Here is a 12,340-nt window from a genome sequence, read left to right as displayed (position 1 = left end):
ATAGTAGCCATCAGGGGCCCATGTTCCCAATTTTTTGGGGGGGCCCCAAATATGTACCTGGTTTTCCCCTCCTGATGAAGCACCTATGCATAGAGGTCTGGTTTCTTTTGGCTTGAGGTTTGACTGCTTCAACATCTAAAATATCTTCTTTAAAAATGTTTTACAGTGAAAAATGAACCAAATGTGGAAGAGCCAGATATCATGAAGAGATTTGACTGAGGTAAGGGTTAAAAGTCCATGATTCACGACTATTTGTGTGCCCGTGTGTGTGATAGACCACTGATGTTCCCCAGTGTGCAGCAGAGTCAGTAGAGCTGTCAGTCTCTCCCTCAGGAAAGTCTGCTATGTAACCATATTCAGCCTCAGTGAGCAGCAAATGGAGAGAACTGAGCCCTGGGAGTTCCAAACACATAAAGCTGTAAAGCATGGCGATAAAATGGAAATCTCAGCTCAGATAAAGTGTACGTGCACAGGATAAACTTTTTAAACCCCTCAAATGTGCTACAGATAAAAATGTTATCTCCAAAAGGCTGACATAACCAAACTTGTATTTCCAGTCTCACCACCCTGTGCCACACCGCCCCCCACCTCCTCGCCACGCCAAGCCCCTTTCGCAAATCCGACCACGCTCCCTCCATCTTTTATGATCACTACAAGGGGCTCAGCTTTCAGGAGCGGTCCAGGGAGCATGTGTGTAGAGCTTTAATGCCTATTGTATTCGTGCAGTCTTGGTGTGCGTGAGTGTGTCTGTGTTTCAGCAAAAAGAGGGGAGAGGCAGATAGAGATGAAGAAAAAGACAGGAACAAGGACCCATCTGTCAGCACAGCGCACGAATCCCTCCCATTCCACTCCAAGTCCCAGGGGACACGAGCGAGAGACAACTCACTTGTGGCAGTGTTTTTTGTGAGGAAGGGGGTTACCCCCATTAATAACAACAACGACACTTAAATAGCTCATGTAAGACTGGTACTTTTTCTGGGTTTTTTTTGAGTAGCTTTAAACAAAATCTTGAAAAAGCTCACACCTGAGCTCAACATGCATCTTATTCATAAAAAGTAGCCACAAAAGTATCCTTTCCTTTTTCCCTTTAAATATAGTAGGGGGAGGACTCGTACGTCCGTAATGGATTCAATCATTATTTTAAAGGTGCACTGTGTGTTTTTGAGCAAGACATTTTAATCAGAAGAGTGATTTTTTTTTTTTTATGCCTCAACATACTATATAAATAAACTCTCTTCGTTTTCACGTCTGAATAAACTGAATAGAGAAACTGATTGTGTTTAGATGTGGCAGACCCTGCCATCTTTCTAGCTTCAAACAGTGTTCTGGGACTTAATTTCCTCTGAGAACAGCTTGTTTATTCAGTTACGGAGAAAAAGTAAACATTTCTGAGTTTGCGTCATTTCCTCATTAATATTGTAAAATATCAAAATTCAGAGTTTGAATTTCTTCTCCCAAACTACACAGTGCCTCTATAAAAAGTGCATTTTTGTTAAAATCATGCAAACTCATGAGACGTTGCCTCTGCTCACATGTATCCACTATGACCTCTTCCAGAAGGCTGGCTATCTATGTTACTGCTTCAACGGGAGCAGGACACAATTCCCTCTCCAGCAGTCAGTCAGTCAGTCATTTGGGAATCAGGGGGATTGTGGGAGACTGCCAGGCTCCAATTCCCCATGCAGGCTGCAGGTGTGGTGGAGGCCAAGCTCACACTCCTGGGACAGAGGAGTTGTGTGTTTGTGGGGTAGGGGTGCATGTACCTGGGGAGGCTTGGACCCATCACATTAGTCTAGAGTTGTTGCTGTACACACATACAATGTCTGGCTCGCATGGGGCCACACACACACACACACACACACACACATACGCTCACTCAAACACACAAAAGGCCCGACTCCTCTTTCTCTCTGTCCACATGCCTTTGTGGCCAGCACACTGACCAGGAGTGATTAGGGCCGTTAGCGAGGCGGATAAATGCTGTTTCAGCACGAGACATCATCTTGGCCAAGCGGTGACGCGTGAGCACCCAAGCAACAGATGCCCCCACCCCCAACGCTTCCTATATCCAGCCATCTGTTAGTGTTAGGGCCTGTTCAATAAATCGTTGGATAAGTGCCTGTTTCTAACGCGATGCTGCCGAGTAGCCACGTGACCAGATCTTATTTCCAACACTTGGAAATTTCGCCTGAACACTTGGAGCCCGCAGCGGAGTTGGCAAAGTTCAGTCTCCGCCAGTCTCCGGCACAGCTGTGCGCAATCGCGCGCTCAATGGGATCAATGCGGGGGCACGTGCGACTCGCGAGACCCCGGCTGTCAATGGCCAGTGATGACAATAGACCCCCGCAGAGCTGCGGCTCGCCACGCACGAGGACGGGCGGCCGTTTATTATGCCGTGGCATTTGTTGTCAAAACTGTTAATAACAACAATTAATAATAATCAAAGACCATATAGTCATGTCACGGCCTCCACGGGCTACGGGGAAAGGTCTTATGGTCACTGTCGGTGTTAATGTGCCTGTTACCTTAAAAATAAGTATTCAAACACAAACAAAAGCAACAACTACAAAAAAAATCATGACCTATGACAATGAAATCCTCATGCATTGGCAATTAGTGTTAAAAATACTGTAGGCCGATAGCATTTCCCATAAAGTACCTGTCTGCTCATCATTACACCAATCGATTCAATAATCGGATAGCCCTGGGGGGCGGAATATGACGCTAGAAGTGGACGAAAAACAACTGAATAACCGGGTGAACAACGCACACACCTGCTCTCCGCACACTAAGCTGTCAGAATCACTTACATACGCACACATGGAAGAGCGTCTCTTTACGCAGCGAGCACCGTTCCTACACTGTGTTTAATTAAGTGGAAAATTCCTAATCCAACCGACTAATGAAGAGATAGACAATCGATTAAGATGGTTAACACATGGCATTAAAACACAACAGTGAGATTTTTTTTTCTTTCGGGGGGCTACTCCCACATGTCAAAGTGTGAAGATGTGTAATGTGGCTTTGAGGAGGAACATATTATGCAGGAGTTAATTTCTGCCAGATCTGGACGCAACATGATCCCAGACTGTGACCGTTAGATTGTGTTCAGAGACACGCAGAGGGTCAGTAGATGATTGATGAGTTTATAATGTCAGGTGCTATGAAGAGTATGTAGATATTGATCACATTGTGTTACTGAAATTATAATGAAATATTTGTTAATCCGAAATATTGTGGTGAGGTGCAGCTGAGCATTCGGAGAATAATGAGGTCCCGTGGTTCTGAGCAGACATGCGTCTTTTGAGGCTCAGTCCTCAGACAGCTCCTCATCTCAACATCGTTGATGATTAGGATCGAAGTGTTTTCCATCTTCTGCCCTCCCCCGTCATTCTTTCACCCTCTGTCTGATTTGCAAAATAAAAGCGCTGTCGACACGCGCACCCGGGCGCGCGCACCTTCTGTCCCTCACTCATTTGTTGGCTGAAAAAACTTCTGGCCACGAGCCCGCCACGCGCGTTTGGATGTGGTGGGTGGGGCGCCCGAGGGAGGGGCTTACCCGGCTAAAGGCAAAAAACCCGAGCCAGGCCGTGCCAGTTGGAGATGAAAGTTGCACGCGTGCTGATGGCAATCTGAGGGAGCGGAAGAGTTTTGGACTGTGGATGATCTCTGGACTTTGGACTTATCACGCAGTTGACGAACTTTTTTTTTTTTTTTTTAAATTAGCCATTCTTTGTTATTTTGCGCAGAGCGAGAAGTGAATCCAAACAGGTGAGTTCAAACATTGGTTGATCACTACTGCCTTAACCTATAAAGAAAAACATCCACTATAGATTTAATTAGTGAACCACATTTGAGTTGCTTTATGGAGCGCTTGAGTTTCCTCTTAATGGACATACAAAACCAAAGCTCAAAGGTCTATTTTGATAAACTATTATTAAAGTTTTATATTTGCAATGCTCTTGTTAGTATGCCCCAGCTGCATCGTGTCACAGTTGCGTGTCTAAACTTCTGCATTCATAAATTACAGTAATCCGTCCCACTTTTACGCATTGGTGCACAATAATAAACTGGGACAGTTTTTCAAAACAATAGCAAAATTATCTGTAGGGGATCTGCGTGTCAATCAAAGAGTGTTGCATTAGCCCCTGTTAAAGTTCAGGTTATATGCATTTATTTGAAGATGTCCAATTTGAAATAAAAGAAAAAGAAGAAATCTAGTCGCCTGGAACGTTATAAACAGTATGTGGGCGGCTTGTCCACATGTGTGCTGAGTTGTATGTTGCCTATTTAATCTTTGAGCTTTATTTGCTGAGCAAATCCCGTCGTGTCCCAGATTGACAGCGTCTCTGTGGAGACAACAGCATAACAGCAGGAGACCAATCAGCCTCCTTGTTTAAAAAAAACAGCTACATATTCCTTAATATCAGAATATCCCAACACATGACGTTTTAACTAGCTACAGAGTTTCTTCCAGACAGTCAGGGCCACCAACTACGGAGTAAGATGAGTGAGCTGTCCACACTGTAGTGCTGAAATAAAATCACTCATTCTGTATTTCATGGGGCAAGAGTTGTAGTTTCTGCTCCTACACAAGAGGCAGAAGCATCATAGATTTACATTATCAGATATTTAACACTCAAGGTCTTATTTGTTGACTGACAATTTTTTTTTCCTGCTGTGTTCCTTCAGATAAAAAATGATGACCAAACCATATGGAAAGAGCGGCGATATGAGCGAGCTGGTGAGCTCCCTCGGCTGGCTGGAGGAGGAGGAGGACGGCAGCTCTCAGGATGGAGAGCAAAGCCCAGAGATGAGGGGGCACCACGGCCTCACCTTAGGGAGCCGAATCCACTCCTGCACAGAGCTGGGCAGTGAGGACATGGAGGAAGAGGAGGAGGAGGAGGGGGAGGGGGAGGGGGAGGAGGAGGAGGAGATTGGACCAAACGGAGAAAACGCTCCCAAGAGGAGAGGCCCCAAGAAGAAGAAAATGACCAAAGCAAGGCAGGAGAGGTTTCGCGCCCGGCGAGTCAAGGCCAATGCCAGAGAACGTTCACGCATGCACGGGCTGAACGATGCCCTGGAGAGTCTGCGCAGAGTGATGCCCTGCTACTCCAAGACACAGAAGCTGTCGAAGATTGAGACTCTACGGCTGGCCCGCAACTACATCTGGGCTCTGTCGGAGGTGCTTGAGAGCGGCCAGTCTCCAGAGAGCCATGGCTTTGTGGAGATGCTGTGTAAAGGCCTGTCTCAGCCCACCAGCAACCTCGTGGCCGGCTGCTTGCAGCTGGGACCCAGTCCAATGATGATCAACAAGCAAGAGGACAAGTGTGGGGCTCTGGGGGTCGGTGGTATGGGGGTTCAGGCTGGCCATCCCCTTAGCTACCCATCTCCAGGCCTTCCCAGCCCTCCCTATGGCTCCCTGGAGGCATCCCACCTCCTCCATATGAAGGGATACAAGGGGCCGGTGTACGACAACCCCTCCCCTAACGAGTGCAGCAGCGGCACCCCACCATATGACGGGCCCCTCACTCCCCCTCTGAGCATCAGTGGCAACTTTGCCCTGAAGCAAGAGCCTTCTCCGCATGACTCAGAGAGGAACTACACACCCCACCCCGGCCACCATGCCCACTACCTCTCGTCCCACCATTACCCCACTTCCACGACTGGCGGCCTAACAGGAGGGCCTCAGGGCCACCCACTGTTTCAGGCGTCACGCTATGAGCTTCCCCTGGATGTGGCCTTTGACTCCTTCGCTCACTCTCACCTGATCACCTCTCAGATGGGCACCCTCTGAACTATGATTTGCGGTTATTGAAACTATAAAACTGGCAGAAGAGAAGCACCACTCTTGAATGAACTGTAAAAAAATGATGGCCGTGGTTCTAACTGTATAGAAAAAAAAAAAACGATTTTGCATTTATGTTGTCTAGAACTCTGGGAGAGCACTGAATGCTCAGAGAGACTCAACACCTCAACTCAATCTACCTGATACAAACACGCACCCATAACTTTTGATATTTTATTTATTCTTTTTTTGTCATGACTTTATGTTGGTATTTGGATTATGATTTTTCTTAGTAAGCTGCCCCCTCAGTTGTAATGAAACAGCAAACTAAAGATTGTTTTGCCCAAATTGGTTATGCGTTGACATCACACAGACTTGTGTTTAAGATCGGTGACTGAACAAAAACACGATATAGTTTGTCAGAAGATCTGCATGTCTGCAAAAGAAATTCATTAGCCGACCTAAACGTAAAGCGTGCACTGAGGCCTACGACCAATGTCCCCCCTCGCCACAGGAAAAAGCAATGCATCTATTTATATCTGTATTTAATATTTATTTTGATAATGTCTCGTAGTTTTTTTTAATATTTTTCTCAGCACAGTTTATGTTTCACTGTCTTCTCGGTTTGTTGTCAGTCACTGGCAGCTGTACTGTATTTAATTTATTTATTTGAGGTCTTTCAGGTACTTGTTCATTCAGTGTCACATTTTTTTTTGTCATACTGTACTGTTGTAAATATTTTGCTGTTTCGCACTTAATTGAATAAATATTCTTATATTATATGCTATTTCCATAGTAACAGTATTTGCCATGTGTTTTCTTGAGCTCTGCTGCCATCCAGTGCTTCGGTCACTGTTCAAAAGGAGGTCTCCCAGTACAGCAGAGGGTACCTACGCTGTAGAATACGACAAGTGTGTATGCAGCCTTAACTCTTCGGTTCATGTTGATACCAACTGAATATGAATAATTTAATGAATTTTTGCTTAAAATACAGTTTTTTATGATCACATTGCACTTTCCCAGTTGTATGCTTAAAAATTTAAAAATTGAAGGTATTTTGATTAGTCCCTGCAATTTCACAACAAAATAGTCCAGGTTAAATAATAATTGTAATTATTTTTAAACAAGGGACCCGATGCCGACACTTACTCATTCCAAAGTTCTTTTTGCACACATTCAGCTTGAGGCATTTATTTGAATTAGTAGAAGGGCAGTGATAATGTGCAGGCTTCTAACATTTAGTGTTGGACACCTTGTCACTTTTGATATTAAGGCATTTTATTATTGTTAAAGGAAAAAAAATACCTCATTACACACAATAACAAGCTAAAATTGAATGTCAGACTAAAGTAATTTTATACTAAGTGATTCAGTGTCATGGGCAGACTGATATCAAACCCAAAGAAAATGTTTAAGACTAACTTGCTGGGTTAAAGGACTGTGTGGCCCAGCTAATTGAGATCTGTTGAAGGATGTGAGTGATTGTGTGTGTGCGTGCATGTGTGTTTGTGCGTCCTTCAGCGCCGGGGGTGTCTATCAGGTCAGGCAGGAGGCTGTTGTGGGCCATGGGAAAACAGCTCCGGGGAACAGGTGAATGTGTCACAGAGGCCTTTCTGAGTCTCTGCAATCCGCTTTCTCTTTCCCACATGTCCCATTTTCCCATGAAGCTCATGCCAAAACACCGTGGGGCGAGAGCTTATTTTAAAGAATCCATCCACATTAACCCAAAGCACCGGGCTTCTGTTCAGAGGTAGAGCATATGGATGGAAAACAATTAATCTAAAATTTAGTTCAGGATCATAATAAAACCTTTCTGAATTGATATTCCAGAATCAGTGTAATAGAAAGGGCAGTATTGTGGTATCAACTGGCTAGGTTCCTAACATTTATATCACTACGCTAATGACAAAAGTGTCGGTTTTGACTTTAACGATGTTGCTGAAGGACATGATGGCACTTGAATTTCACAAAGAAAGGGGGTGGCGGAGTGTAAAGATGAAGAGGTGCGACCAAGAGCTGGTGTGTTCGAGTGTGTTTATCATTGTGGCCCTTTAGGAAATTGTATGATGGGGAAGGTGCCTCAGAGGCTGTCGTCCAAGAGGACTTCCCCCCTCTTCAGCTACCTCTCCAAAAAGGTTTGTCTTTTCCAGTCCTGGCAACGTCGGAGAAAGGGTGAAGGAGAAAAAGGGAACGATTGTTTTACTGGGCGCCACTGGTCCATTGTGAACGCAGCCTGTTCTTTCTCTTGACCTGTGACCTGTATTGTTGTGGGGCTTCTCGTTCGGGGAGGGCGGACAGCTGGGGGAACTGCGGGAGGGCTGATGGACAGCTGGGCCAATTTGGGGAAGAGAGAGGGAGAGAAGAGAGTGAGGGCATGAGAGAGAGAGAGAGAGAGGGAGAGAGAGAGAGATGAGAGAGGGAGAGGGAAAGGGAAAAGAGAATTAGTGTGTCGGGGGAATGGGAGAAAAGGAAAGAGAAGGAGAGGGCAGGAGAGGTGACGAGGTCCTTGCTCCTCATTCACAGAGTTTGTCTTCTCTGCTCCTGCGTGTCAGCCTCGGCCGAGGAATGACACATTGCTTCACATGCAGGCAGACATTTGGCCTGTGAGAAAGTACTGGCAGAGTTTGCTGCCTGGCGCACACCCTCTTTGTGTCTTTGCTGTTTTGTTGCAAAAAAAAAATGGTGGGGGGCAGGGTATGTGGATTATCCTCCCTGAGTCCGAATACACGAATGAGTGGATATGAAAATAATCCACGTAAATTAACTCTGGATACAAGATTACAAAACACAGAGAAGCAGGACAGTATCTGGAGATTGGGGCATGGCGACGGAGGGGCAGCTTCATAGTTACATAGAACAATTCAGGAAGATCAAAGGACACCGACTCCTAAAGACCCAACTTCACCAGGCGTCCCAACAAAATGATTTGTTTGAAAAGTCTAGAAGAGATGCAAGATGAGTCATTTTTATCTTTTTGTCGGGCACTAAACTGGAAGTCTCTAGTGTGCACGCTCTACAGCCCGACAACGCAGTAATTATATGGCCAGAAAATCTAGCTTTTCTGGCTTCATGCGCCACTGAGCAGCTTTCATAGGAGTGAATGGGGCTCTGGCTCCAGGACTGGATCCAGGTTTTAATGTGACGTTCTTGTCCAGCTGGTTTGCATGCCAACTTCAGTAGATATCTCTTCAACACTATACACAGACATCTTTGACATTAGGTAAAACATTTTGTTTCTTTGGAGTCTGTTAAAATGTTAGTAAATGTTTGAATGTTTCGAGCCAAATTACGACATATTGGCCCCTTTAAGCAACACAAATCAGGGTAGCAAATTCAAGCAATCAAAATATCCCAAAGAAAATATAATATATGCAGTAAGGTTACACACTGATGAACATTTATCATGTATAGAATTATAAAAATACATAAAATAGCCCAAAATCCTGACTCAGCAGTACTCTCAGTCCAGGCTGCGAAGCCAGATTGAGTGTATCAAGTGGCTGTTATCTGTGATAACAGCATGAGGGTCTCCTAATGGGAAGGGAGCACATGCTCTGTAATGTCGCCTTGGCCAAGACGACCCGCAGCAGAGCGCGACCTGTAGCTCAATCCCTGGGGAGGGTGAGGTCATGTCAGACATCACCCCGCAGAGAATTAGTGGTGCTGCGCTCCAGCTCTTGATTCCTTAACTTCTGTGGACTGGATTTTATTTTTTAATTATGCAGATAATGGCAACAACATGATGGCATGATATGATTTTATGCCAACATAAAGTAAACTTAAAGTTAAGTCACTTTGGCAGAGGAACAAAAAGAAAAAACAAAACCTGAGCTGAAACAGTTTGCTTACTCTCCTTCCTTCTCACTCTCTTGCGCATATTTTTGAGTTTCTGCATGCAGCACACTTAATCCACTGGCCAAACAAGAGTGGCTCCAACTAAAATGAAAAGGTCCTGATCCATAGGAGCTAGATAGAGGGATAAAGCATTGTGATTAAGATTGTATTAATGGGGCCATAGGAGGCTGGAAGGCTTTAATCAGTGTCTGTGTGCCGGTAATCCCTCTGCCTTTAAGCTGGGGCGAACACAGTGATCCCCCCCGCCTCCTCTTGGGCCACAATGCGCATGCACACACATGCACACACACACGTCTCTGTGGGGAGCACGGGGAAACGAGTGCCCAGGTTGAGAGGTGGGGCACCCTGAAAAAGAGACGCCCTAGACTTAGAGGAGCAGCTGGTGGAAGAAAGAGCGAGGAGATGGATGGAGAGAGAGATGTGGGAAAAGACAGAGGAAAACAATGGAAGATGGCAAGGCCGGCGTTATGAGAAGATGTAGGGACCAAAGAGGAGGAGGAGGGGGAATTGAACATGACGATTGGGTTGGTCATGGTCAACATGGTGGAAGCGATTAAATAGAAATGAATGCAACTTTAAGTTTTTCCGACCCAAAGATTGATTCTCTATGTCGACAATTTAAGAATTCCTTCCTCTGCAACACATGTAAGGAAAGTTAATACTAATATAATGGCCAAAGAAAATGATAGTTTAAGTTGTTCCACCAATGCATGGGAGAAAGAAAAAAGGAGTTGTACATGGTAGGGGGAAGAAAGAGGGCAGTTGGGAACTCATTACCTATGGGAGTGGATGTAAAAGGTGACATTGTGCATGAGGACAAGGGGTGGGCCCTCTCCTCCCAGAGTTCTCCAAGAGTATTAGGGTGTAGGAGTTAAAGAGCTTCTAATGGGATCTGGATGCTGTCGTGTTTACCCTGCCCCCCCCCACCCTGCACGCCCACTGCATTGTGGAAGTTGCTGGGCTTTGGGACACCACAATGGGCTGAGTGTAGGGGACAGATGGAGGTCCCTTTGGAAGAGGGCACAAAAAAACAGCCAAGGTAGGAGGGCCGTGGTGTCAGAGAGCGAACGAGCAAGCAGCCAGCATGCCCTCCTGCCAGAGACGTGGGAGAACATTATAGAGGTGGAGGAGGGAGTGGAATAAAAGCTGAAAAGGGGGTTTTAGATTCTTCTTAATTATAATGCGAGGGAGAGTGTAACTCGGAGTGATCACGGATAGCTGTGCAGTGCAGGCCTCTTTGTGCACATGCCAGCCTTATAATCATTTATCCTGCTTTGTGCCTTCAGGAAGCCAAGAAGCCTTACAGCGAGAAAAAAAAAAAAAGACGTATGTTTTTTGAAACCTTGGTGCTCAGATGTGATATGACGTTCATTTAGCCTTTGTTTATCAAGGGGTTAAACCAGGTCAGGCGAGAGGCTAAATGCTGATGTCATTCGTGAGGGGAATATCAGGGGAGAGGTGATAGATGCTGATGAGGAGCAAGGAGGAGCATTGGAGGAGGGTAGAGGGAGGTACCGGGCGCAAGAGCAACAGATGGGGCCTGATGGAAGGCTCAGGTTGTAAACTTTCTGTTGGTAACATCTGTCTGTTTGTCCATCTGCTACACTCGCTGTTTACAGTTTGTTTAGCACAAACTCATTAATTAGAAAAACTGCAGCGGACGCCACCGGTGCACCCTTTGTCCCAGTATATTAATTGGATCAGCAGGAGAATCTAAGTGTAGTGGTGAAATGCGGGCTTCCTGTTAGCCTAATGACTCATTTTAAAACACATTTTAATAAGGTTATAGTTATTATAAATCTGGGGTGATGGGCTTGACATATGAAGCCAAAGCCCCTGCCTCAGCCGTGATCCAATCAAACCAACAGTTTTGCACCATTCCCACACAGATAAGCCCATCTCCCACATCTGTGCCGCTCAGGGACAGAAGTCACGCTATGCCATTCTCTTTGTTTTTTTTTCTGGAGCACACAGAAATAAGTGGATTTACACGGGATGTGGGTATAAACCCTGATTAGAGTTACATTAGCAATTACTGTAAACAGGCTCCTTATAATCTGTGTATTTATGCAAATATCAACCCCACTTACCAAAACTAACATCTCATTAGTGAAATGTGTTTTCAGCAGAGGTTCCTCTCCAGCCAAGAAAGCTACATGTACCTAAAAATAAACACTTTTAGCCATGAGAGCAAAATATAATGAAGATTAAGTGTCTTGGAGAGGCATCGATTTAAGACAAAAAACAAATAAACAAACAAACAAACAAAAAAACAGCCCTAAAATGGAAGAATAACAGTTTCCTTGGAAATGTTACATCACCTATGCACATATTACTCGTTTTTGGCTAAAAATATTCCCCCTTCAATTTGCTCTGCAGTGAGCGGATAAAGGAGAATTAAGCAGCTGATCTGGGCTCAGTGGCCAGAGTGTTACATTAGACATTAATCCAGAACAGTGGAAGGTTGGAGAAGGGATAGCATCTTTAATCCTGCACTCCATCCAGACAGGCCTCCCATCAGACAGACACAAACCCAGCACAGCATCCTGTTTCTGCTCATACAAGTCATTAAAAATCTCAAGGCTTCAGTTCAACTTATCATTATTACTGTTAAACCTTGGCTCTTGAGATGCTATAAAGGAGAGCAGTGAAGCATTACAGTGTGACAGAGCCTTTTTGGATTTTACTGCATGAGCA

At 45.1% G+C, this 12,340-nt stretch overlaps 1 protein-coding gene across 1 annotated transcript; it reads left to right on the top strand.

The window, feature by feature from the left end:
• Nucleotides 1-3,588: 3,588 nt before the first annotated feature.
• On the top strand, nucleotides 3,589-6,587 carry neurod4 (neuronal differentiation 4). Its single transcript, XM_030421975.1, has 2 exons — nucleotides 3,589-3,771; nucleotides 4,693-6,587. The coding sequence occupies exon 2, from the start codon at nucleotides 4,700-4,702 to the stop codon at nucleotides 5,795-5,797; it is 1,098 nt and encodes a 365-aa protein (XP_030277835.1). The 5' UTR covers nucleotides 3,589-3,771; nucleotides 4,693-4,699; the 3' UTR covers nucleotides 5,798-6,587.
• The last annotated feature ends 5,753 nt before the right edge of the window (nucleotides 6,588-12,340 follow it).

The sequence above is a fragment of the Sparus aurata genome, chromosome 7, assembly GCF_900880675.1.
Source record: "Sparus aurata chromosome 7, fSpaAur1.1, whole genome shotgun sequence".
In the NCBI taxonomy this organism is placed as follows: domain Eukaryota; kingdom Metazoa; phylum Chordata; class Actinopteri; order Spariformes; family Sparidae; genus Sparus; species Sparus aurata.
This window is presented reverse-complemented; position numbering and strand designations above follow the sequence as displayed.

Coding starts and splice junctions, on each gene's coding strand:
- neurod4 (XM_030421975.1), top strand. CDS start 4,700: ATGATGACCAAACCATATGGAAAGAGCGGCGATATGAGCGAGCTGGTG.